This window comes from Camelus dromedarius, chromosome 2 (genome assembly GCF_036321535.1).
Source record: "Camelus dromedarius isolate mCamDro1 chromosome 2, mCamDro1.pat, whole genome shotgun sequence".
Taxonomy (NCBI): domain Eukaryota; kingdom Metazoa; phylum Chordata; class Mammalia; order Artiodactyla; family Camelidae; genus Camelus; species Camelus dromedarius.
In genome coordinates, this window is record NC_087437.1 from 16815721 (window position 1) to 16839092 (window position 23372).

The window sequence follows — 23372 nt, forward strand, 5'->3', positions numbered from 1 at the left end:
TCAAGAAAACTTCAAACCACTATTCTTTATGAATACAGATGCAAAAAATACTCAACAAAATTAGGAAACTGAATCTAGCAAAATATGAAAAAGATTGTGTACCATGAGCAAGTGAAACTTACCCCCAAAATACAAGATTGATTTACCATCTAAAAAAGCAGTTCTAAGAGGGAAATTTATAGCAACAAATGCCTACATAAGAAAAATAGAAAGATCACAAATAAACAACTTTACACCTAAAAAAACTAAAAAAGAACAAACTGAACCTGAAGTTAGCAGAAAGAAGGAAATGATAAAGTTCAGAGCAGAAATAAATGACATAGAGACTAGGAAAGATCAATGAATCTTTGGTTTTTTGACAAGGTGAGCAAAATTAACAAACCTTTAGCTAGACTAAGAAAAAAGAAGACTCAAATAAAATTATAAGTGAAAGAGGAGACTTTACAACAGAAACACAAAAGATCATATGAGACTACTGTGAACATTAATGTGTCAACAAATTAGATAACCTAGAAGGAATGGATAAATTCCTAGAAACGTACAGCCTACCAAGACTGAATAGAAAATCTGAACAAATAACAAGTAAGGAGATAGAATCAGTAATTAACCTCCCCAAAAGGAAAAGCCCAAGACCTAATGACTTCACAGCTGAATTCCACCAGCAAAGGAGGAATGAATGCAAATTATTCTCCAGCTCTTCCAAAAAACTGAAGAGGAGGGAATATTCCCAAATTCACTTTATGAGACTAGTGTTACCCTCATACCAGATAAGGACACTATAAGAAAATTGGAGGCCAACGTCCCTGATAAACATAGATAAAGAAATCCTCAACAAAATACCAGCAAACTGAATTCAGCAACTTATTTAAATGATTATGCACCGCCATCAAGTGGGGTTTGTGCCTAGGATGCAAGGATGGTTTGACATACAAAGCAGTAAATGTCATATACCATATTAAAAGAATGAAGGATAAAAATATATATCAATTCAATAAATATAGGAAAGCATTTGACAAAATTCAACACCCTTTAGAGATAAAAAAAAAATTCTCAAGTTAGGTGTATCAGGAATGTACCTCAACATGATAAAGACTGTGTATGACAGCTGGCATCATACTCAGTGGTAAAAATATGAAAGCTTTTCCTCTGAGATCAGGAACAAGACAAATATACCCATTCTTGCAACCTTTATTCAACTAGCAGGACTAATTAGGCAAGCAAAAGAAAAGATATCCAAACCAGAAAGGAAGAAGTAAAATTTTCTTTCTTTGCCGATGACATAATATCATATGTAGAAAACCTTTAAAGACTACAAAAAAAAAAAAAACTGTTAGAACTAATAAATGAATTCAGTAAAGTTGCAGAATACAAAATAAAACTACAAAAATTATTTGCATTTCTATACACTAACAACAAAGTATCTGAAAAGGAAATTAAGAAAATGGTCCCATGTACAATAGCATCAAATAAAATAAAACACACAGGAATATATTTAACCTGGGAGGTTAAAGATATGTACACTGAAATGTATGAAATCTTGATGAAAGAATTTGAAGAGGGTGCAAAAAATAGAAAGATATCCTATCTTCATGAGTTGGAAGAATGGATATTGTTAAAATATGCATACTACTGAAAGTGATCTACAGATTCAATGCAATACCTATCAAAATTCCAATGACATTTTTCACAAAAAAAAATAAGAACAACCCTAAAATTCATACAGAAGTACAAAATAACAAAAAAAAATCTTAAACAAAAATAAAGCTGGAGGTATCACACTACCTGATTTTAAAATATTCAATAAAACTATAATAATCAAAACAGCATGGTATTGGCATAGAACAGACATATATATTAATGGAACAGAATAGAAAACCCAGAAATAAATCTGTGCATTTATGGTCAATTGATCTTCAACAGAGATACCAAGAACACACATGAGGAAAGGACAGTCTCTTCAATGAAGGGTGTTGGGAAAACTGGCTATCTATATACAAAAGAATTAAATTGGACCCTTATCTCAACTATAAAAAGTCAACTCAAAATGGATTAAAGACTAAAGTATAAGACCTGAAACTATAAAACTACTAGACGAAAACATAGGGAACAAACTTACTGACACTGGTCTGTGAAATTTGATTTGGAGGGATATGACCCAAAAGCACAAGCACAAAAGCAAAAATAGACAAATAGGATTGAATAAAACTAGAAAGCTTCTAGTAGGAAACAGTCAACAGAATGAAGAGAGAACCTATGGAATCAGAGAAAGTACATGCAAACGATACATATGGTAAAGAGTTAATATTGAAAATACATAAGGAACTCAATTCAATAGCAGGAAAGCAGCTCAATTAAAAAATAGACAAAGGACCTAAATAGACATTTCTTTAAAAAGATATACTAATGGCCATTTGTAAATTTCTGTCTCTTGGAAAAAAAAATGTCTATTCAGCTCCTCTGCCATTTTAAAATTAGGTTGTTTGGTTTTTTGCTGTTGAGTTATATGAGTTTTTTATATATTTTGGATATTAACCCCTTATCAGATATATAATTTGATATAATTTGCAAATATGTTCTCTTATTCAGTAGGTTGCCTTTTTATTTTGTTGATGGTTTTCTTTGCTGTGCAGAAGCTTTTTAGTTTGATATAATCTCACTTGTTTATTTTTTACTTTTTTGGTTTGCTTTTGGTGCCAGATCAAAAAGAATCATTGCCAGTGTCAAGGAGCTCATTGCCTCAAAGCTAGAAGTTTTACAGTTGCAAGTCTTACATTCAAGTCTTTAATCCATTTTGAGTTAACTTTTGTATATGGTGTAAGATGGTGGTCCAGTTTTCCCGACATCGTTTATTAAAGAGACTATCCTTTCCCCTACTGTATATTCTTAGCTCTTTTGTTAACTATATATGTGGGTTTATTTCTGGGCCCTATTCTGTTCCATTGATCTATGTGTCTATTTTTATGACCACCATACTGTTTTGATTACTATAGCTTCGTAGTATATTTTTAAATGAAGTAGTGTGATGCTCCACCTTTGTTCTTCTTGCTCAAGATTGCTTTGGCTATTTGGGATCTTTTGTGGTTCCATACAAATTTTAGGGTTGTTTGTTCTATTTATGTGAAAAATGCCATTGGAATTTTGATAGGAATTGCATTTAATCTGTAGGTAGCTTTGGGTAGTACGGACACTTTAACAATGTTAATTCTTCTAGTCCATGGAAATGGAATATCTTTCAATTTGTGTGTATCTTCAGTTTCATCCACTAGTGTCCTGTGCTTTTCAGTGCACAGATCTTTCACGTTTTTGTTTAAATTTATTCCAAGATATTTTATTTTATTATTGATGCAATTGTAAACAGGATTCTTCATCTTTCTGCTAGTTTATTGTTAGTGTATAGAAATGCAATGATTTTTGTATATTGATTTTGTATCCTGCAATTTTACTGAGTTCAATTACTCTAACAGTGTTTTGGTGGAATCTTTAGGATTTTCTATATATAATATATAATCTGCAAAGAGTGACAGTTTTACTTCTCCATTTCAAATTTGGATGGCTTTTATTTATTTTCCTTGCATAATTGCTCTGGCTAGGACTTCCAGTACTACATTGACTAAAAACAGCAAGATTAGGTACCTTTTTCTTGTTCCTTATCTTAGAGGAAAAGCTTTCAGCTTTTCACCATTGAGTATAATGTTAGCTATGGGCTTGTCATATATGACCCTTATTATGTTGAGGTATGTTCCCTCTGTACCCACTTTGTTGAGAGTTTTTATAATAAAGAGATGTTGAATTTTGTAAAGTGTTTTTTCTACGTCTATTTAGGTGATTATGTGTTTTCACCTTTCCTTGTGTTAATGTGGTGTATCACATTGATTGATTTGCAGATGTTGAACCATTCTTGCATTCCTGGAATATTCTTGGTATAATCCTTTTACTGCATTGTTTAATTCAGTTTGCTAATATTTTGTTGAGTATTTTTGCATATATATTCATCAGGAATATTGATCTGTAATTTTCTTTTCTTGTGGTATCCTTGTCTGGTTTTGTTATCAAGGGTAATGCTGGCCTCATAAAATGAGTTAAGATGTTCTTTCCTCTTCTGTTTTTTAGGAGAGTTCAAGAAGGGCCATTGTTTATTCTTTTTAGATATTTAGAATTCACTAGTAAATCTGTCTGATCCTCAACTTTTGTTTGTTGGGAAATTTTTCATAACTGATTCAATCTCCTTATTAGCAATTGGTCTGTTCAGAAGAAGGGAAAATAAAGAGGAGGTCTGCCATTTTTTTGTAACAAATTTTGTAAAACTGTGTCTGAGTCTAAAGTATACACATACATAACTTTCATTTGAAAAGAAACATAGACAATAGTAAGTCTAGGTGAGTAAAGGACCTTTAACAGGCCATTGCTAATGAGTGTCCGTATCTCCTAGCATTGAGTATTGGTTCCGCTGCATGGACTTGGATGGGGATGGTGTACTCTCCATGTATGAGCTGGAATACTTCTACGAGGAGCAGTGTGAACGGATGGAAGCCATGGGCATTGAGCCCTTGCCATTCCATGATTTGCTGTGCCAGATGCTTGACCTGGTGAAGCCAACCAGCGATGGTAAGATTGAATAAAGAGCTATTTGCACTATTCACCTATGTAAGAGTTGGGGATGTAACCTGGATTTTCCTAAATTATTTAACTTCCCAGAGTCTTCCATACAGGCTTTCCAAAAACAGAAGTATTTAAGTTTCTGCTTTACTGTTAGTGTAGAACCAACAGTCAATGGCAAATTCTGTTTAAGAAATAGGCTTTTTCCTGCAACCAACAAGCGACTAATTTCCAGAATATACAGACAGCTCTTACAAATCAATAACATAAAAAACAAGCAGCCCAATAAAAAAATTGGGCGGAAGACCTAAATAGACATTTCTCCAAAGAAGACATCTATGTGGCCAACAGGCACTTGAAAAGATCCCAGTATTGCTAATTATTAGGGAAATGCACATCAAAACTACAATGAGGTATCACTTCGCACCAGTCAGAATGGCCATCATTAAAAAGTCTACAAATAATAAATGCTGGAGAGAGTGTAGAGAAAAAGGAACCCTCCTACATTGTTGATGGGAATTTAAATTGGTGCAGCCACTATGGAGGACAGTATGAAGGTTCCTTAAAAAAATAAATATAGACTTAACATATGATCCAACAATCCTACTCCTGGGCATATATCTGAAGAAAACTATAATTCAAAAAGACACACGCACCCCAGTGTTCACAGAAGCACTATTTACAATAGCCAAGACATGGAAACAACCTATATGCCCATTGACAGATGAATGGATAAAGAAGATGTGGGGTGTGTGTGTGTGTGTGTGTGTGTGTGTGTGTGTGTGTGTGTCTAATGGAATATTACTCAGCCATAAAGAAGAATGAAATAATGCCATTTGCAGCAACATGAATGAACCTAGAGATTATCATATTAAGTAAAGTAAGTCAGACAGAGAAAGACAAATATCATATGCTTCCACTTATATGTGGAATCTATAAAAAAGGATATAAATTTTATTTACAAACCAGAAATAGATTCACAGACGTAGAAAACAAACTATAGTTATCAGGGTGGGGAATGGGGGGAAGGATAAACTAGGAGTTTGGGATTAACAGATGCACATCACTATATATTAAATAGATAAACAACAGGGACCTACTGTGTAGCAGAGGGAACTATATTCAATTTCTTGCAATGAGCTATAATGGAAAAGAATCTGAAAAATACATCTATATGTATGCATATGTATAACTGAATTGCTTTGCTGTACACCTGAAACTAACATTGTAAACTAACTACACTTAAATAAAAAAATAAGAATTAAAAAAAAAGAAAAAGGCTTTTTCCAATAGAATCAGAAAGGAAACTAGTGATTGCCAGGGGCTAAGGGTTGGAGAGGGAAGGGGAGATGGAGTGGGACTGCCTGATGGGTACAGTTTCCTTTTGGGGCGAAGAAAAATGCTATGGGACACGATAGTGGTGATGGTTACACAACACTGTGAATGTACTAAAAGCCAATAAATTAATACCCTTTAAAATGGTTAAAATGGTGGACTTTATGTTATGTGAATTTTACCTCAAAAAAAAGAAATGGGATTTTTATAATAAAATAAGCATATGCATATACTTTTAAACTTGAGTAGAAGTTTTCCACTTGCCAAAACAGCTCTTGAAATTTACCAGCTTTGTTCTTTCACAGGCAGAATAACTCTGCGAGACCTGAAGAGATGCAGGATGGCTCACATCTTCTATGACACTTTCTTTAACCTGGAGAAATACTTAGACCATGAACAGAGAGATCCCTTTGCAGTCCAGAAGGTACCAGTGTAATTTTAACTTCTGTTTGAGGGCTGCAGCATCGGGGTTCTGTGCAACAGTCATGGTCTCTGTGTGTAGGAGCCTTGGTATTTAAAGAGTTCCATCACACACTGAGAAGAGAGAGAAAAGGACCTAGAGCACATCTCTTCCCAGAGCGAATCCTCAGGTTTAGGTGACCTGTGTTTGCCTGTCATTCAGTGAACTGTAGGGTCTGTGTACTTCCATATACATCAGAAACTAGTTACAAGAAAAGTTTTGAAATACTTGTCTTTCTGACTTTTAAAATCTAGGTCAATAGGCACATCTGTATTAGAAAGTGTATTGGTTTTGACTTAACTGCACCATTCTGAGATGACATGGTAAACAGCTTTCCCCATTATAATGAGAACTAGGTGCTCTCCTGGATAGACAACCTTCAGATAATGTAACACTGTTTCAGGTGTTAATGATCACTGTACATGACTACCAGTTTGAAGTCATTCTACTGCTGAAGAGAGGTGAGCTCCCTTCCTCATCCATGAAAATTTGTGGGACTCTCAGAAAACCTGGACATATAATCCATGTCCAAAAAACGAACAAACAAAAAGTGGAATATCACCACTTCTCTGTCTATTCCTCTGTTTAAAAAGTAAAAACTATGTAGATAGAAAAGAACTGTTGCAGTTGAGTCCTATAGGAGTAAAACTACAGGAAACTTTTTCAGTCTTTTGCCTTCCACGTGTTGCATAACTTTGACCTAAATAGTAGTAAGAATACAAAGATCGGCTTCTAATAAGTACTCTGCACCTGACCTTGGAGCATATCAAGGTGCATTATTGCTAGCCTAAAGTCAGTGTTATATTTCATTGAGTTTAATATATCCCATTATTTTATATACCTTTAAGCAAGGAAAAAAAAACATTGCCAATTTTAAGTCTAAGATACATACCAATTTCAGAGATGTTAAAAAGATGGAGTTCTTAAAATAGATTAAATATAGTAATTAACACACTGTGTGGTCAATATTTAGGCACTTGCATTCTTCGTGTCATAACTAACTTGATGTCCTATGGCAGTGCTGACTCAACTTCGTCATGAAAAAACATCATTTTACCTGGAACATAAAATCCAAGATGCTGCCTATATTGTAGAAGGAAAAGAAAATACATATGCCCTTTTGCCCCCTTCAATTTTATTTGTTAAATATTTTAAATTTTTCACCTTTAAATTTTTCTTTTCTTTCTGAGAGGTGGTAATTATCAATATTTGCTCTGATCTGCAAAGATTATTAGAAAGTGCTCAGCAAATTCCAGGCAGTGTGTGGAAGACACTGGTTATACAGAGATGAAAAAGATGGGTACAGAGAGAGATGAAAAAAAGAGCAAAAGGTGGCAACCAAGCATCTACAGTGGAGTGAAGGAAATGACTGGGGGGAGAAGGGCTGTTCCCAGGAAGAGAACACAGATGACGTGGTATCTGAGCTGGCTTTGAAAGAAGCAGTAAAGGTTTGCCAGAGGAAGGGACAGTACATTTCAGGTATATATGCAAACCACAAGTCACTCCAGATAGCTGCTGTGCAAAGTGCCAGAGAGAAGGGGCCAGAGAAGTCTCTGATTACAAGGCTGAAGTCTAAACCTAAGCCGTTTCGCTGTAACCATTCCTTACAATTTTGTGATTCAAAGTGTAGAAAGTGCAGAAAATCACTTTAGCACTTCTTTTAACTTGTTTAAATGAAACATCTTTCAGGTGGGGTTTCTTCAGTGATGTTAAAACATTTGTGATGACCTATCTCCAATTCTCTGTCTCTGATTATTTTTGTTTCCTGTGACTGACCTATTCCCAATCAGGACGTTGAGAACGACGGTCCTGAGCCCTCCGACTGGGACAGGTTTGCTGCTGAGGAATATGAGACCCTTGTAGCGGAGGAGTCTGCCCAAGCACAGTTCCAGGAAGGGTGAGTCTCCCTGTGTCTTGCACAGCTTTTTTAACAGGGGTAACCTTATAGGGGGTATTAGGACCACCTTAAATAATCAAGCTTGTAATCCTTTCCTATTTTTGTCATTTTTGAATATCATAAAAATGAGTGACTTGAACCAGCTTTAACTGAATGAATGTTTTCCCCAGCAGTCTTCTCTTCCCTCCTTCACTAATTTCCTGAAAAGCCTTCTCATGTCCCATTTCCTTGAATGGAGTTGGACCTTTCATTGGAAACTAAGATCATTGTGCAGTCATTCTACTTTGTTAGGGATGTTGGGAAACCCTGTAAATACAGGAGGAAGCTCAAAGAACTACTTTCAAATAGTAAAGATGATCATGTTTAAAACAAATCTGTATCATACATGGTATTGTCATTCAACCCTGTACAGGAAGTGACTTTTACAGAAGATTTATAATAAGGTAAAATTCCATAAAGGGACCGTGGTAAGAAATTTAACTGCCCATGACTTTTACTGCCTAGAACATCTCAGTGACTTTCGAATTCGCTGGCTCTTATCATCTTCTAGCAGTTCCTGTAGCAGCTCCTCTAGTTCTTCCTTGGTCACTGTTTCTCAGGTTCTCAGTCCTTGTTATTAATGTGACGCATTTTCTGAATAGGCAGTATATGCATTTGATTTAATATTCAAATAAATAGTTGGCTTCCTACCACTCAGTTCTCCCCAGAAGCAGCCACTGTTACCATTCTCCTGTAAGCCCTTCCAGAGGCACTCTCTCCCTCTCTGCCCCACATCCTCTCTCCTCACACACACACATACATGTGAGTATATATCTAAAACCAAGTGCACATATACATTCTTTTAACTTCTTTTTTCTCTTACACATATGGTATCAGACTCATTGTTTGGTTCCCTGCTTTTTCCACTTTTGTAAAGTTTATGTTATACAAGCTGAATAAGTCCTAGAGACGTGCTATACAGTATAGTACCTATGGTTAAAATATGGTATCATGCACTTTAAAATATGTTAAAAAGATAGAGCTCATGTTAAGTGTTCCTACAAAAGAAAAAAAAGAACACAAATGTTTGGAGGTAGTGGCTAAGTTTAGTGCCTTGGTTGTGGAAATGATATTACAGATGCATGCATATGTCTGAATTCATCAAGATGAATTCATTAAATGGGCACAGTTTTTTTGTATCAAACTTCAATAAAGCTGAAAACCACAACAACAAAGGTTGGGAGAACAATATGGTGAACCAAATACTTGTTTTTAATAATCACTTAGGTATAAATGAGGCATCACAAATATTTTGGGGGCCCTGCATGAATGAAAAAAATTAATAAAAGAATAACTGAAAGTTGGAGGGAAAAACAAACCAATAAATTGGAGATTATTCCATTAATATATTCAATTAATGTGGTAAGTTTTTATAGCTGCATAATATTCCACTGTATAGTTATACCATTATTTTGCATTCCTCTGTTCATGGACATTATATTTCTAATTTCACTATTAGTGAAATACTGAATAATCTTATATATGTGTCATTTTATGCAAATGTGGGATAAATTTCTAGAAGTATAGCAAACAGATAGCAAACTTGCAAAGACATAGGAGGACTTTGGAGAAACCAACGAGAAATGATGCAGACACCCAAACTAGCAATGGTGGGGAACCATTTCCCTCCGTAAGCCCAAAAGGACAGGGAGATGAAACCATCCCCAGAACACAGAGAGAGTAGCTGTATGGAGAGGGTCACATGACAGGGCTTATGATCTGCAGTTCAGGATTTAGCCAACGTGTGGCAACCCAGCTGAGAGACAGCTACTAGAACAAATAGCCAGTTTCATTCTCCTTGTATCCTTCAGTATCCTGTATGTGCTCCCCATTGGCTTCCAACCAGAAGACACGAGAGCACAATGGTGTGGTCCATTTGGGTCAGCCTCCTGGGGCGCAGAGCTAGGGGAAGAGTAGCTCTAGAGGGATAAACAGAAACACCCAGCTCAGCAGATAATGTCAACTAGTCCTCCTTAGAGACTGTACCATTTTCACCCCTACCATTAAGTCCTAAGTGTCTTTTCTGAGAGTACTGAAGAAGCCACCACCAAACCACTTTTTAATCCAGAGATTTCCCTAATATGCTTAGCCACAAAACTGGGATCAAAGACCTGTAGAAAACCCTTAAAATCATTCATCATTCATTGATTATCTTAAGTCTGACTGCATCAGAAGAAGAAAGGCAAGTGGATTCACAGGTGTGATATATTTAAAGTGTTTGGGCACTGAGTTTCATTAGTAGGAATTGGGGTGAGGTTACTAACTTTACAAAGCAATATCACTACTGTTAAGAACATTTGTAAGGGGGAGGGTATAGCTCAGTGGTAGCACACACGCTTAGCATGCATAAAGTCTTGGGTTCAATCCCCAGTGCCTCCATTAAAAAACAAACAAACTTAATTCCCTCCCCCTCCAAAAACAAAAACAAATTTTTAGTCTTATTTAAAAAAAGAACATGTGTAGATGTTATAATAGTGAAAACTGGAGGCAATCTTAGTATCGGATTAGCAAAATTGCCCTACATGTACACAGTGCAATCCCATGTAACCATTAAAAACCACTTTGTGGATGTATACTTCTTGGCTATCAAAGAAAAAATAGGGATGTAAAAGAAGACTTTGAAAGATCAAGTAAAACTGAATAGAAAAGAACAAAATAAAGTCTCAGAAAGAAAATTAGGTATATATAAGGAAAACAAAAAGGATCTACCTTATATGTCTTAGACAACAGAGCAAATGAAATAGAAAAAAAATATTCAAAGATAATAGAAGAGCTTTTTTGAAATAAAAGAGGACCTGAATCTGAAAGGTCAGAAGTCACACCATATCCAGGAACTACTGATAATGACTGACCCCGTAGATGTGTGGTGAATTTAACAGAATTCAAAGATAAATAAAAGTTTACTTTGGAGGCTTTTTCCATGTTTAAAAAATGCAAGTTACCAGACAAGAGGGGAAAAAAAATCAGCCTTGCCTCAGATACTGCCACAGTAAAAATGAATACTGGAAGATCATGAAACAATAGTTCAACTTTGTCTCAGAGAAAGAAATTCTATGCCCCCCAAATTTTATACCAACCCAAGATGACATTCAAACATGAAAACACAAATGGATATTTTCAAACATGTAAGAAGTGGAAAGAATATAGCACTTGTGATCTCTTCTTTACAAAGGACATAATCATAAAACCAAGAGGTGAACCAAAATAAAGAGCCCAGAAATGGAGCACCTGTGCTGGAAAAGAAATGATAGTATTCAATGCCTCTAAATATAAAAGGATAGAGAGCATAACAGAATATTCTGGAAAAAATAATATAACTAAAAGTGGGATGTAGAGGGGGGGAAGAAATACATGTATAACAGCCTAGAAATAACAATTTAAAATTGAGAATTCGAAGGGAGGAAAAAAATATATGTGTGAGTTTTATAAACAGGGACTCAACAGCTGTCCTCTAAAGCTGGTACGCTGAAGGTTTAATTAAAATAAACACTTGAAATACCAAAGCCAGATTCTCAATACTCTAATTCATTTAATCAGAAAACGTGTACACACAATAAAGAAAAACACAGACCATACAGCATAAATTAAGATGACAGAATAAGACAAATATTTTTAGATCAGTGAATGTAAATGGAACAAATTCACTTATTAAAAGGAAAAGGATCCAATTATGGAATGACAACAAAAGTTGAATATAAAAAGACTGAACACTCCCCCCCAAAAAACTGTCCTGATAACATTAATTTTTGAAGCAAAAACTCTGAAAAGACAAAAGGGAGAAACTGAAACCTATTATTTATAGTCATAGTAAAAATAGTCCCTGAAAATAGATACCTTTGTGGTTTATAGACCACGGGTCATTTATAAAATATGCATCAGGCCACAAATAAAACTTCAGTGGACTTCTAAAAAATAACAATAGTACAGACTAGCTTCTCATTTCAAGGAGGTAAACAAGGCACCCTGTAGTTTTCTGCCTTCCATACCATAGAAAAATAAGAACAAGCACACCACTTAATAAGAAGAGAAACTTTCAGTGGACTGAAAGAGGGAAAGCAGCTGGAATCAGATTGAAGAGGGAGCCAGAGCTTAGGTTCTGTGCAGGAGCATGCAGTTTGCCACAGATAAAGGGAGCAGCACTTAGGGTGATCCATACCTTAGTTTGACTAAAACCAAGAGCAAGACAGAAACCAAAAGAAGCATCCAGGCATGTCGAACCCTATCCATCCTGTCCTACCCCTAAAGGAAAGACAAAAGCAGCAAGTATGGGATCTTGGAGCAACATGGGCCATCTGTCCCCTCATTCTCATGGAAAACACGAGCCATCCGATACTGCTCCCTCCCAAGCAGCCAGTGTACACAGAGGCAAGAGTCTGTTCTCTACTATGTAGTAAAGAGGACAAATATCAAACAGTTGACCAGTAAAATATTCAAAAAATGGAAGAACTTTCAACCTTGGAAGGAGACTCAGTACAGCAATCAGAACAAGACATCAAAATGGGTATATTTACTATTTTTAGAGACAGAAGAGAATATTATACTTTTGAAGCAAGACTGGCCAGTATTTTGGAAATGAAAAGAAAAAAATTTCAGTGAAGAAACACAATCATTGGGCTGAATAATAAAATGGATACATCTGAAAAGTTTTTGATTTGGAATATTGATTGTGATACAGGAATAAGAAGTCCTTAAAGAAACCAGTAGAAATGATATCCAGAAAATTCCCAGAATTTTTATTGTTTAAACAAATAAAAACAAACACAGAAACAGGAATTAGCACATTTTTTTTCTGGCCAGGTAGTAAATATTTCAGACTTTGCAGTTCTCTGTCACAATAACTTAGCTCTGCCATTGTTGTGTGAACGTAGCCATAGATAATATGTAAGCAAATGAATGTGGCTATGTTCCAATAAAATTTTAATAACAGACACTGAGATACTAACTTCAGATCATTTTCACGTGTCATGGAATAGTCTTCTTTTGATTTTTTTCCCCCAAATTTAGAAAGGTAAAACTATTCTTAGCTCATGGGCTGTACCAAAAACAGGTGGTGAGACAGACGTGGCCCATAGATTGTAGTTTCCCAATCCCTGCACTAGAGTGAAATTTCAGAACATAAGAAACAGAGAACTGAAAAGCTACCAGAGAGGGGAAAAAAAGAATTACCCATAAAGTAAAAACAAAAAGAAATGGAGCATTTCATTGACATACTGCAAAGAAAATAACTTTGAACCTTGAATTCTGTTCCTATTTAAGTGTGAAGCAAATAAAGACATTTTCAGGCATTCAGAGATGTAAAATGTTTACCACCCACAGACTGTCTCTAAAAGAAATATTAAAGGATATTCTTCAGCAAGAAGGTAAACAGATCCTAGAGGATTAGTGGGATGCAAGAAGCAATCATGACCAACAAAATTAATAAAAATTTATTCTTGGAACTAGGTAAGTATTGACTATAAATACTATTAACAGGGAGTGTAAAAGACGGTCAAGATAATATGCTATGACTGTATTAGAGTGGAGCGTACACTGATAAACGTACATTTTTCTAACAATGACTAGAGTTAAAGTACATCTTAAAATTTTAAGGTCCAAAGACAAGACTATTAACTGGGAAAATTTTGTATAAAGAAAACTCAACCTACCAAAAGACAAGTGTGCTAATCAGTTTTCTTTTGGTGAGAAGGAATTTTACCTCAAATTGGCATAAGGGAAAAAAAGCAAAGCAAAAAAGAAATTATTGGCTTATAGAACTGGAAAGTCTAGGGGTATTACTGACTTTAGAGACAGACTTTATCTCCTTCATAATGCTTTTCTTTCATTCTTTCACTCTCCAGCTAGTTTTTAATATGTGGTGGCAAGATGATCACCTAAGAGCTTCAGGTTCTAATAAAAGCAAAAACCCCTTTCCCACCAGATCCAGCAAAAGCCCAGGATTTGTGTTGGCTCTAACTGGCTTGGTTTAGGTCCAGTCCCTGAACTAACTCCTGAAGGAGTCAGGCCTGGAACTAAGCGTGGACAGGAGTCAAGTTCATCCAAACCATACGTTTTACCAAGGAAGATCTGGGAGATTTGCCAATATGGCCAGGAAAACAGGGCAATGCTATACTGGTAAAGGAACACATCCACTACAGGAAGAAAGGCAACAAAAAGACAAAGACAGTACAAAATAAATGGCCAGAGTAAGTCCAGATTTAGTGTGAAGCACAAAACTCAGAATGGATTAAAAATCCAACTAGACACTATTCTCTAGAATCATACCTCACACAGAGGTAACTGTCACATGAGTAGTAACAAGAAATTAGGTATAGTAATGTTAATGAGACAAACAGAATTGAAAGCTTTAAAAGAAACTTACCAGTATTTCAATAGTTGGCCATGAAAATAAGTTATGAACCTTATGCAGTACATAAAACAAATCTGATAGAAATACAAGGAAAAATGGACAGATCCATAGTTGTATAAAAACCAGCAAATCAAATAGGCCAAAAAATAAAGAAAGAATATGGAATTAGTAAGCTTTCATACTTGGTACCCAACAAGTACACATGGAACCATCATAAAAGTGCCAGTTTATTAAGGCACAAAGGAAACTGCCATCTTTTTTTTTAATTACTAGCATACAGGCCACACTTGTTATTTAAAATACAACCTGAAGTTTACAACAACAAAAATGCACATATCTAGAAAGTTAAAAATAAAATTTTGAAAACTTAAATATATTTTAAAGCAACTTAAGCTAAAGAGCAAGTCAAAATACAAATTACAGTTTTTTTAGAACCAGGCAATGAAAGCATTATATTTATTAAAATTTACAGGATACAGACAAGGAGAAATTTGTAACCTGTAGACTGAAATAAATGAATTAGGCTATCATCTCAAGAGGCATGAAAAAAGGATGACAAAATACACCCAAATAAAGTACATGAGAGGAAGAAGTTAAACAACTATATTTAAACAAAAATAAATCTATGAATTTATACACACATATCCACAAAGCATACCATGTGCCAAGCACTATTCTAAGTATTTTAATTCAGTGGGTGCTCACAAAAACCCTACTTTGTAGATGCTGTTATCCCTAATTTACAGATATTAAAACTGAACTACAGAAGACTAATTTGTCAAATCTACCAATACAGAAAAAAGAATGTAACACAAATAAGTGAGTTTTATCCCAAGATTGCAATAGTGGTTCAACTTTACAAAATCTGTCATTAAAAGACTAAAAGAGAAAATATATATATATATAAGCTGATTCTTTGAAGGCATTTGATAGAATTTAATATATTTTCTGGTTTGGAAAAAAAATCAAAACTAAGCAAACTTAAGAAGAGCACCTCCTTAATGGGTAAAGGGTATTAATCCCATACCCGAGAAATAATCAGTTAAAAATATAATAGGAAAAAATCCTATTTGTGATATCAAGAAAAAATGACTTAAAATATATATGAAGAAAACATAGTAAAATTCCACTAAAAGTTATAAAGATCATTCCCCATGTTAAAATTAATTTATTAATTTGATATAATCCCCCAAAATATGTTGTAGAATTTGTTCAACTAATTCTAAAACTCACATTGAATAATAAATACAAAAGAATAGCAGTGAGTTTTGAAAAGAAACAAAGGTATGGTAGGGCACAGAGAAAAGTGTACTTACAAAGCCATAGTAATTAAATTCAGTATAGTATCCACACCAAAACAGAAGATTTATGTATAGCAATGTAGTATATGATAAAGATAGTCTTAAATGTGTCGAGAAAAGGCTAACTCATCAGTAAAATGTTGGTGGGTGAAAAAAAGTACATATTCAACTAATATCTGCATGCCTAAAAGACTTTAAAAGCAAAAAAGTGAGAGGAGAAATTTATAAGGAAATTATTTATAGGTTTGAGTATATTTTTTAAAAAGTGACAAATTCTGTATCACAAACAAAAAGCAGAGGAATTGGGTTGAGTAATGTTCTTTCATAAATTCTTTCATAAATTCTTCAAGGTCAAGAACATGAATTTCACCCTGGAAGTCATAATGAAAATTCCTACTTCTCCAACAATTAAAATGTAATGGCCCAATGTAACAATTTTAAATGTATTTGTACTTAACCACAGAGGCTCAAAATACAGAAAACAAAAATTGCCAGACAATTCAACAATTACAGTTGGAGATTTCAACACACCTCTTACAGTAATTGATAGAGCTAGAGACAATCAGTAAGGATACAGAAGACTTGAACAACACAGTGTATTTGATCTAGTCAATATATACACTCCACAAAACAGCAGCAAAATACACATTTTTCTCAAGTGCACATGGAACTTCTTCAGAACAGACCATACGTTAGGTGAATAAAATAAGATTCAATAAATTCTGATGGATTACAGTAATATAAAGTATGTTGGCTGACCATAGTAGAATTAAATTAAATATCCATCAGTAACAGAAAGGAATCTGGGAACCCCAAAATATTTGGAAATTAAATAATACATTTCTAAAGACACATGGGTCAAAGAAGGCACTGCAGGGAAGTTTAATGTTTTGAAATGAATGAAAATAAAAGAAAATGTGTGGGATGCAGTTAAAGCAGTGCTTAGAGGAATATTTATGGCTCAGGTCTAACATCAATAATATCATCTTCCACCTTAAAAAGGTAGAAAAAGGAAGAGCTAACCAAACCCAAAATAAGTAGAAAGAAGGAAATAAAAAAGATCAGAGTAGGAATCCATGAAATAGATAATAGGAAAACAATATCAAAGAACTGATGAAACTAAAAGTTGGTTCTTTGGAAAGCTTTAAAAAAAAAAAAAAGATAAAGTTTTAGCTAGACCAAGGAGGGGGGAAAAAGAGACAGGAATGAAGGAGGATGCATCACTATAGATACTACAGAGATTAAAATAAGTGTAACGGAATATTGTGAACAACTTTATCCCAATAAATTACACATCTTAGATGATATGGGACATAATCTAGAAAAACTCAAATTACCAAAACTGGCTCAAGAAGAAACAGAAAATCAGAATAGGCTATATCAAGTAAACATACTGAATAAGTTATTAAAAGTTTTCCCCCCAAAGTCCAGGTCCAGATAGTTTCAATGGTTAAGTTCTGTCAAACGTTTAAGGGGAAAAATAATACCAATCTTCCATGACTACTTTCAGAAAATAATAGTAGGAGGGAACACTTCTAAAACTTATTTTTAGAAAGACAGTATTACTCTGATACCAGAGCAAGACAGAGATGTCACAAGGAATGAAAACTACAAGCCAGTATCCCCCATGGACATCAATATAAAACTTCTTACAAAATATTAGCATACAAATCCAGCAACATATAAAAAAGATTATACACTCTAAGTGGGGTTTACCCCAGGAAGGGAAGGCTGGCTTACCGTCTGAAAATCTGTTAATGTAGTATAATAAAAGACAAAAAAAAAAAACCACATGATCATTTCTATAGAAAGAAAAAAAAAAAAGCATTTGACAAAATCCAGCTTCCATTCACAGTAACTCTTACCCAAGTAAGGATAGAAGGGAACTTCCTTAACCTGATAAAATGCATCTATAATTAACATCATACTTATGATGAAAAACTGAACACCTTCCTGCTAAGATTAGGAACAAGGCAAGAATGTTTCTCTTCCTCACCATTTCTACTCAGCATTTTAACTGAGGTTCCTGTCCTGTGCTGTAAGGCAAGAAAAAGTCATTAAAAGTCTTCCGATTGGAAAGGAAGACGTTCATAGATAATGTATCCTTTAAGTAGAAAACACCAAGAAATCTGCATAAAAGCTCCCTGAACTAATATATGAGTTAACAAAGTCTTAGAATACAAGCTCAGTGTACAAAAATCAGTTGTATTTCCAGGGACTAGCAATGAGCAATGAAATAGTGAAATTCAAATAAAAATAATAATTCTATTCAGAATAGCATCAAAAATACTTAGGAATAAATATAATAAAAGAACTATAATACTTGCACACCAAAAACTGCAAAACAGTGCTGAGCAAAATTAAAGACCCAAATAATGAGAATTAGAAAGCTCAGTATTGTTAAAATGTCAGTTCTTCCCAAATTGATCTGCAGATTTAACCCATCCCCTATCAAAGTCCCTACAGGCTTTTGCTATAGAAATTGGCAAATTGACCCAAAAATTTATATAGAAATGCAGAGTACCTAAAATAGCCAAACACTTTTTAAAAAGAACAAAGTTGAAGGACCTATGCTGCCTGACTTCAAAACTTACCATAAAGGAAACAATCATCAAGACATTGTAGAACTGGTAAGTATACACATAGGTCAATGAAACACTGTAGAAATAGACCCTCATATATATGGCCAGTTAATTTTCAACCAAAGGGAAAAGGGTAGTCTTTTCAAAATGATGCTGAAATAATCGGATGTCCATATGCAAAAAAAGAACCCATAATCCGTATCTCATACCATATGCAAAAATAATTATCTCAAAATGGAAGAGACCAAAATGTAAAAGCTAAAATTCTAAAGCTTCTAGAATGAAACATGGGAGAAAATCATTGTGAACTTGGGTTAGGCAAGAGCAATAAAAATATTAATAAATTGGACTTCCTTCAAAATTAAAAACGATTGTTCTTCAAAGACACCATTCAAAAAATCAAGAGACACACTAGGGGAAAATATTTCCAGAACATTCTGATAAAGACCTCTATCCATAATATATAAAGAATATTTACAGCTCAATAATAAAAAAAGACAATCTTATTTTTTAAATGGGCAAAATATTTGAATAAACATTTAACTAAATTAGAGGTACAAACAGCAAATAGGTATATGAAAAGATGCTTTACATCGTTAGACATTAGGAAAATGTTAATTAAAACCACAGTGAGATTCACTACACAGTCACTGGAACACCTAAAATCACCAGTTGGCAATAGTGTGGAGAAGCTGGAGCCTCCCCTCATACATTGGACTGATGGGGATGTAATATTATATAGCCTCTTTAGAAACATTCGGCAATTTCTTAAAAAGTTAAACACACTTATTATATGAATCAGCAATTCCACTCCTAGGAATCTACCCAAGAGAAATGTTCACTCAAAGACTTGTACATGAAAGTTTATAGCAATATTATTCATGGTAGCCCCAAACTGGAAATAATCCAAATATCCACTAAACTGGTAAACTGAAAAATACAGTATGTCCATATAATGGAATGCTGCTCAGCAATAAAAAAAAAAGGAATGAACTATTGACAAACATAACAATATGAGTGAATCTCAAGCCAGGGGAAGGAAGCTAGACAAAAAGAGTATATTCCAATTTGGCATGATTTCCATTTATGTAAAATTCTAGAAAACGCATGCTAATCTACAATGACAGAAAGCAAACCAGTGGGGAGGGCCGTAGTGGTTATAAAGGAGAATGAGAACCTTTTGTAGGGGGATGGCTATTTCATGATCTTGATTGTTGCAATGCTTTTACAGGTATATACAAAAGGCAAAATTTATTAATTGTACACTTTAAATATGAGCAACTTATTATATGTCAATTACATCTCAATAAATAAAAGAACTCCTAATACATGTAACAATATGGATGAATCTCAAAAATACCATTCTACAGGAAAGAAGCCAGACACTAAAGACTACATATTATTGATTCTATCTATGTGAAATTTCTAGAAAAGGCAAAATTATAGAACCAGAAAGCAGGTCAGTGGTTGTCTAGTTCCAGGATTGAGAGTAGAAAGTGAATGCAGACAGACGCAAGGGAGAGGAGGGACAGATGGAGAGATGAAAGTATTCTAAAATTGGATTGTGGCGACGGTTGCACAGTTGTAAAAATTTACTAAAGCACATTAAACACTTATGATCAGTGAACTCTATGATATGTAAATTAAAGTTAAATTAAACTTTTTTTAAAAGTGAGAGGCAAAAGAAGTATAGCTTATTAAATTGGTAGTAATTTTTTAAAGATGGTATTAATTCAATGAATGTTTGCATTCCTCCTGTGTACTAAGCATTACTGGATATTGGTGAGCACAGACAGGATCCCTGCCTTAGCAGGGAGAAACAGGCAGGTGCAATTAAAATAGTGCCCGAACTGCTCTCACAGAAGCTGCAGGTTGTAGTAACACCTCACTCCAGGCTCACTGTACAGTAGGACAAACACTTTCAGATATTGCTGGCAGAAGCAAATTGGCCCAGCCCCCCTGGAAATTAATTTGACAATATGTTGCAAAAGCCTGAATTTATACCCTTTGACTCACAATTCTAATTCTGGGTATCTATTGTAAATAATCAGGAATTTAGATAGAACTGTTCTATCCAAACGATTGGCACTGGTCACAGGTAATTCTAAAATAAAAAAATTCAAAGCAACACAAATGTACAATAATAGTTAAGTAAGTCATGGTATCCGTGTGTCATATAATGCAGACATTTAAATTTAGTGCTTGCACAAAAACATAACAGAAAAATGAGGGTTATAAAATTGTGATATAATCTCAGTATTAAAAATGTGTGTCACTATCTGCACAAGCTAAATGATAAGGCTCCAGAATATTAACAGCGGTTAACTCTGGGCTGTGGGATTGCAAGTAATTTGGCTTTTTATACTGTTCTGTAACTTACAAGATTTATATAATGAGCATGTATTACTTCCATAAACAGGAAAAAGTTATTTTTCCCCTTTAACTGTTGACATAGGTAATATGTATTCACTGAGTTAGAAAATAGAAATGAAAATCTTCACCTAAAATCCACCACGAGAGACAGTCTGATTTATCATTTAGGAGTATATCCTTCACATTTCTTTGCAAATAGATAAGTCATTTGTTTTACAAAAACAGAGTTTTATACTATATATTGGTTTGTAACCTGCATTAAAAGAAGAAAAAAAAAAGAGATAACAGGTCTAAACACTTAAGTTTGTTAGCCTAAAAAGATGAGAACCTGATGGCAGCTAAAGAGAATAATTGGCTCAAGCAAAAGGCTTTTTCTAGTTGTGGTGGTGCTCAGAGAAGGAGCCAGTGTGTGGAAGGGAGAGACAGGAGACAAAGGGACGCAGACAGAAGGACAGGTGAGGGGTCACGAGAGGGAGAAGCAGAGACCAGCTGTGGTGAAATTCGACCAGTGTGTATATGAGAGGCTTCTGCTGGACACCCTCTTCTCATGTTGTGGGAGATAAGCTAAGGGCTGCGCAGAGCACATGTGGGTGACGAGGTCTCGAGGGGAGAGGAGCCTTCCGACAGCCGCAGCCTGCAGAGCGAGCACTAGAATGTCAACAAACGAGGCCTGTTTACAGCTGTTAATAGCTGACCGCCATGGTTCGAAATTCCAGACCCAGAATTCCAAGGCTACACCACCAAGTGCTTCATCTCAAGAAGAATTACAAATAAGTCAGGGTGAGTTCGTCCAACAGAAATTACCAGACTCAAATATTAGAAAGGGAGGAAGAATGGGTAGTACCACGGAAAGGCAGAGGCTTAGGAGCCAGACAGATCTGGCTCTGCCTGCCACTCGCCAGCTGGGCAGGTTATCTGACTCCTGAGGCTCAGGTTCAGAAGATACCAGCAGCTACCTTCCAAGCTTGTGAGAACCTCATACACATAAACACCTGGCACGCAGGAGACACCTGACCAATCGTAACTATTACTGAAAGGTTAAAAGCCCAGAATTTGGAGTTAGACAGATTTATTAAATTCAAATCCTTGCTCTATCACTTAGGCGTGCAAGCCTCAGTGGGGACACGCCTGCCACACGGCCCTCTTTAAGGATTAAATAAAACAATGTATATATTATATTTTGCCCTTAGGCATAGTGCCTGTGTGATCAATCAACAATGGCTGTTATTACTACCACGGCTGTGATCCTGGCCACATTACATAACCTCTCTGAACTAGAATTCAGTCAGGTGTAACATTAGCATTCCACTGCCGACCTCGTCCCCTTCATTCCCAGAACACAGAACAAGGCACACAGTTGGCACACAGTACATATCGGCTGCGTCAACAACAGGACTGTTCTCAGAACTAGAGATAATGTATGTAATGTATCTGACAGCGTCTGGCATGTAAGTTCTGGGGACAGTGGACCCATTGGTGATTCCACTGGAACATGGGCTCCTTTAGGGCAAAAGCACCATGTTTTACTCATCTGGTAACCCCAGCACCTGGCAGACTGTCGGGGATGTGACCTCAGAAGATATTTACTGAGTGGCACAGAAGGCAGCAATAATGCAGAAGCTACCCTCACTACAAGGATAACTGCAGGAGCCCAGACAGCTTGACCCTCCAAAAACAACTTGAAATTCTCCATCTACTTTACCATCTAACATTATAGGTCGCCTTTGGGCAGTGCCTGTACCAGCTGATTCAAGGTAATGCTTTCAATAAGTAACCTAGTAATTAAAAATAATAAGTAACCTAGGAATGACTCCATATTTCAGTGATGTGAAAGAGGGCCGAGGGTACAGGAATGAGGCTGCAAACATCGTGAATTATTCCATCTAGCACACAACACGATCACAGCATACAACAGTGTTTTGTATAAATTCAGCCAAGCTAATGAATGGTCACAGGGGAAACCAGAAAGCCAGGGTACCAGTTACATAAACTTGTTCAACTAAATGTGTCACCTATATGGAGATAACAGGTTATGACACCAGATTTGTTTGAATTAACATTCTTACGATTTCTTCAGTAAGCTTAAAATGCCACAAAAATTGTTAAAAGCTGGCTAAAAGGTACTCCATGTTGCTTTCTTAAACTGAGACCTGCAATAATCAGAAACAAGCTTTTCTGCCCATTTGGCAAATACTTGATTGCCTCAATTTTTAGTTAAAAGTCTCACATTATCTTAAAAATACTTTCTTACAGGATATTCTGGTATTTCACCAATAGCTTTACATTTGATTAACCTAGATTAAGCACAATTTTCTTTTTTATTCTGAGTCTTTATCTGATTAGTAAAGATAGGCTTGCTGCAGAAAATGGAAAATATAAAGATATTAAAATCACCCTTGGTTCAGTCATCCAGGTATAACCATTATTTACACTTCGGTATATT

At 35.2% G+C, this 23372-nt stretch overlaps 1 protein-coding gene across 4 annotated transcripts in view; it reads left to right on the forward strand.

Annotated features, from left to right (window-relative positions):
- PPP2R3A (protein phosphatase 2 regulatory subunit B''alpha) overlaps positions 1-23372 on the forward strand; it is a 148831-nt gene that overhangs the window by 117335 nt on the left and 8124 nt on the right. For all 4 annotated transcript variants that reach the window (XM_031439968.2, XM_064491403.1, XM_031440124.2 and 1 more), the window contains 3 exons: positions 4430-4605; positions 6237-6355; positions 8182-8288. In XM_031439968.2, coding sequence (XP_031295828.1) covers positions 4430-4605; positions 6237-6355; positions 8182-8288 — 402 coding nt within the window. The remainder of the gene's footprint in view (positions 1-4429; positions 4606-6236; positions 6356-8181; positions 8289-23372) is intronic.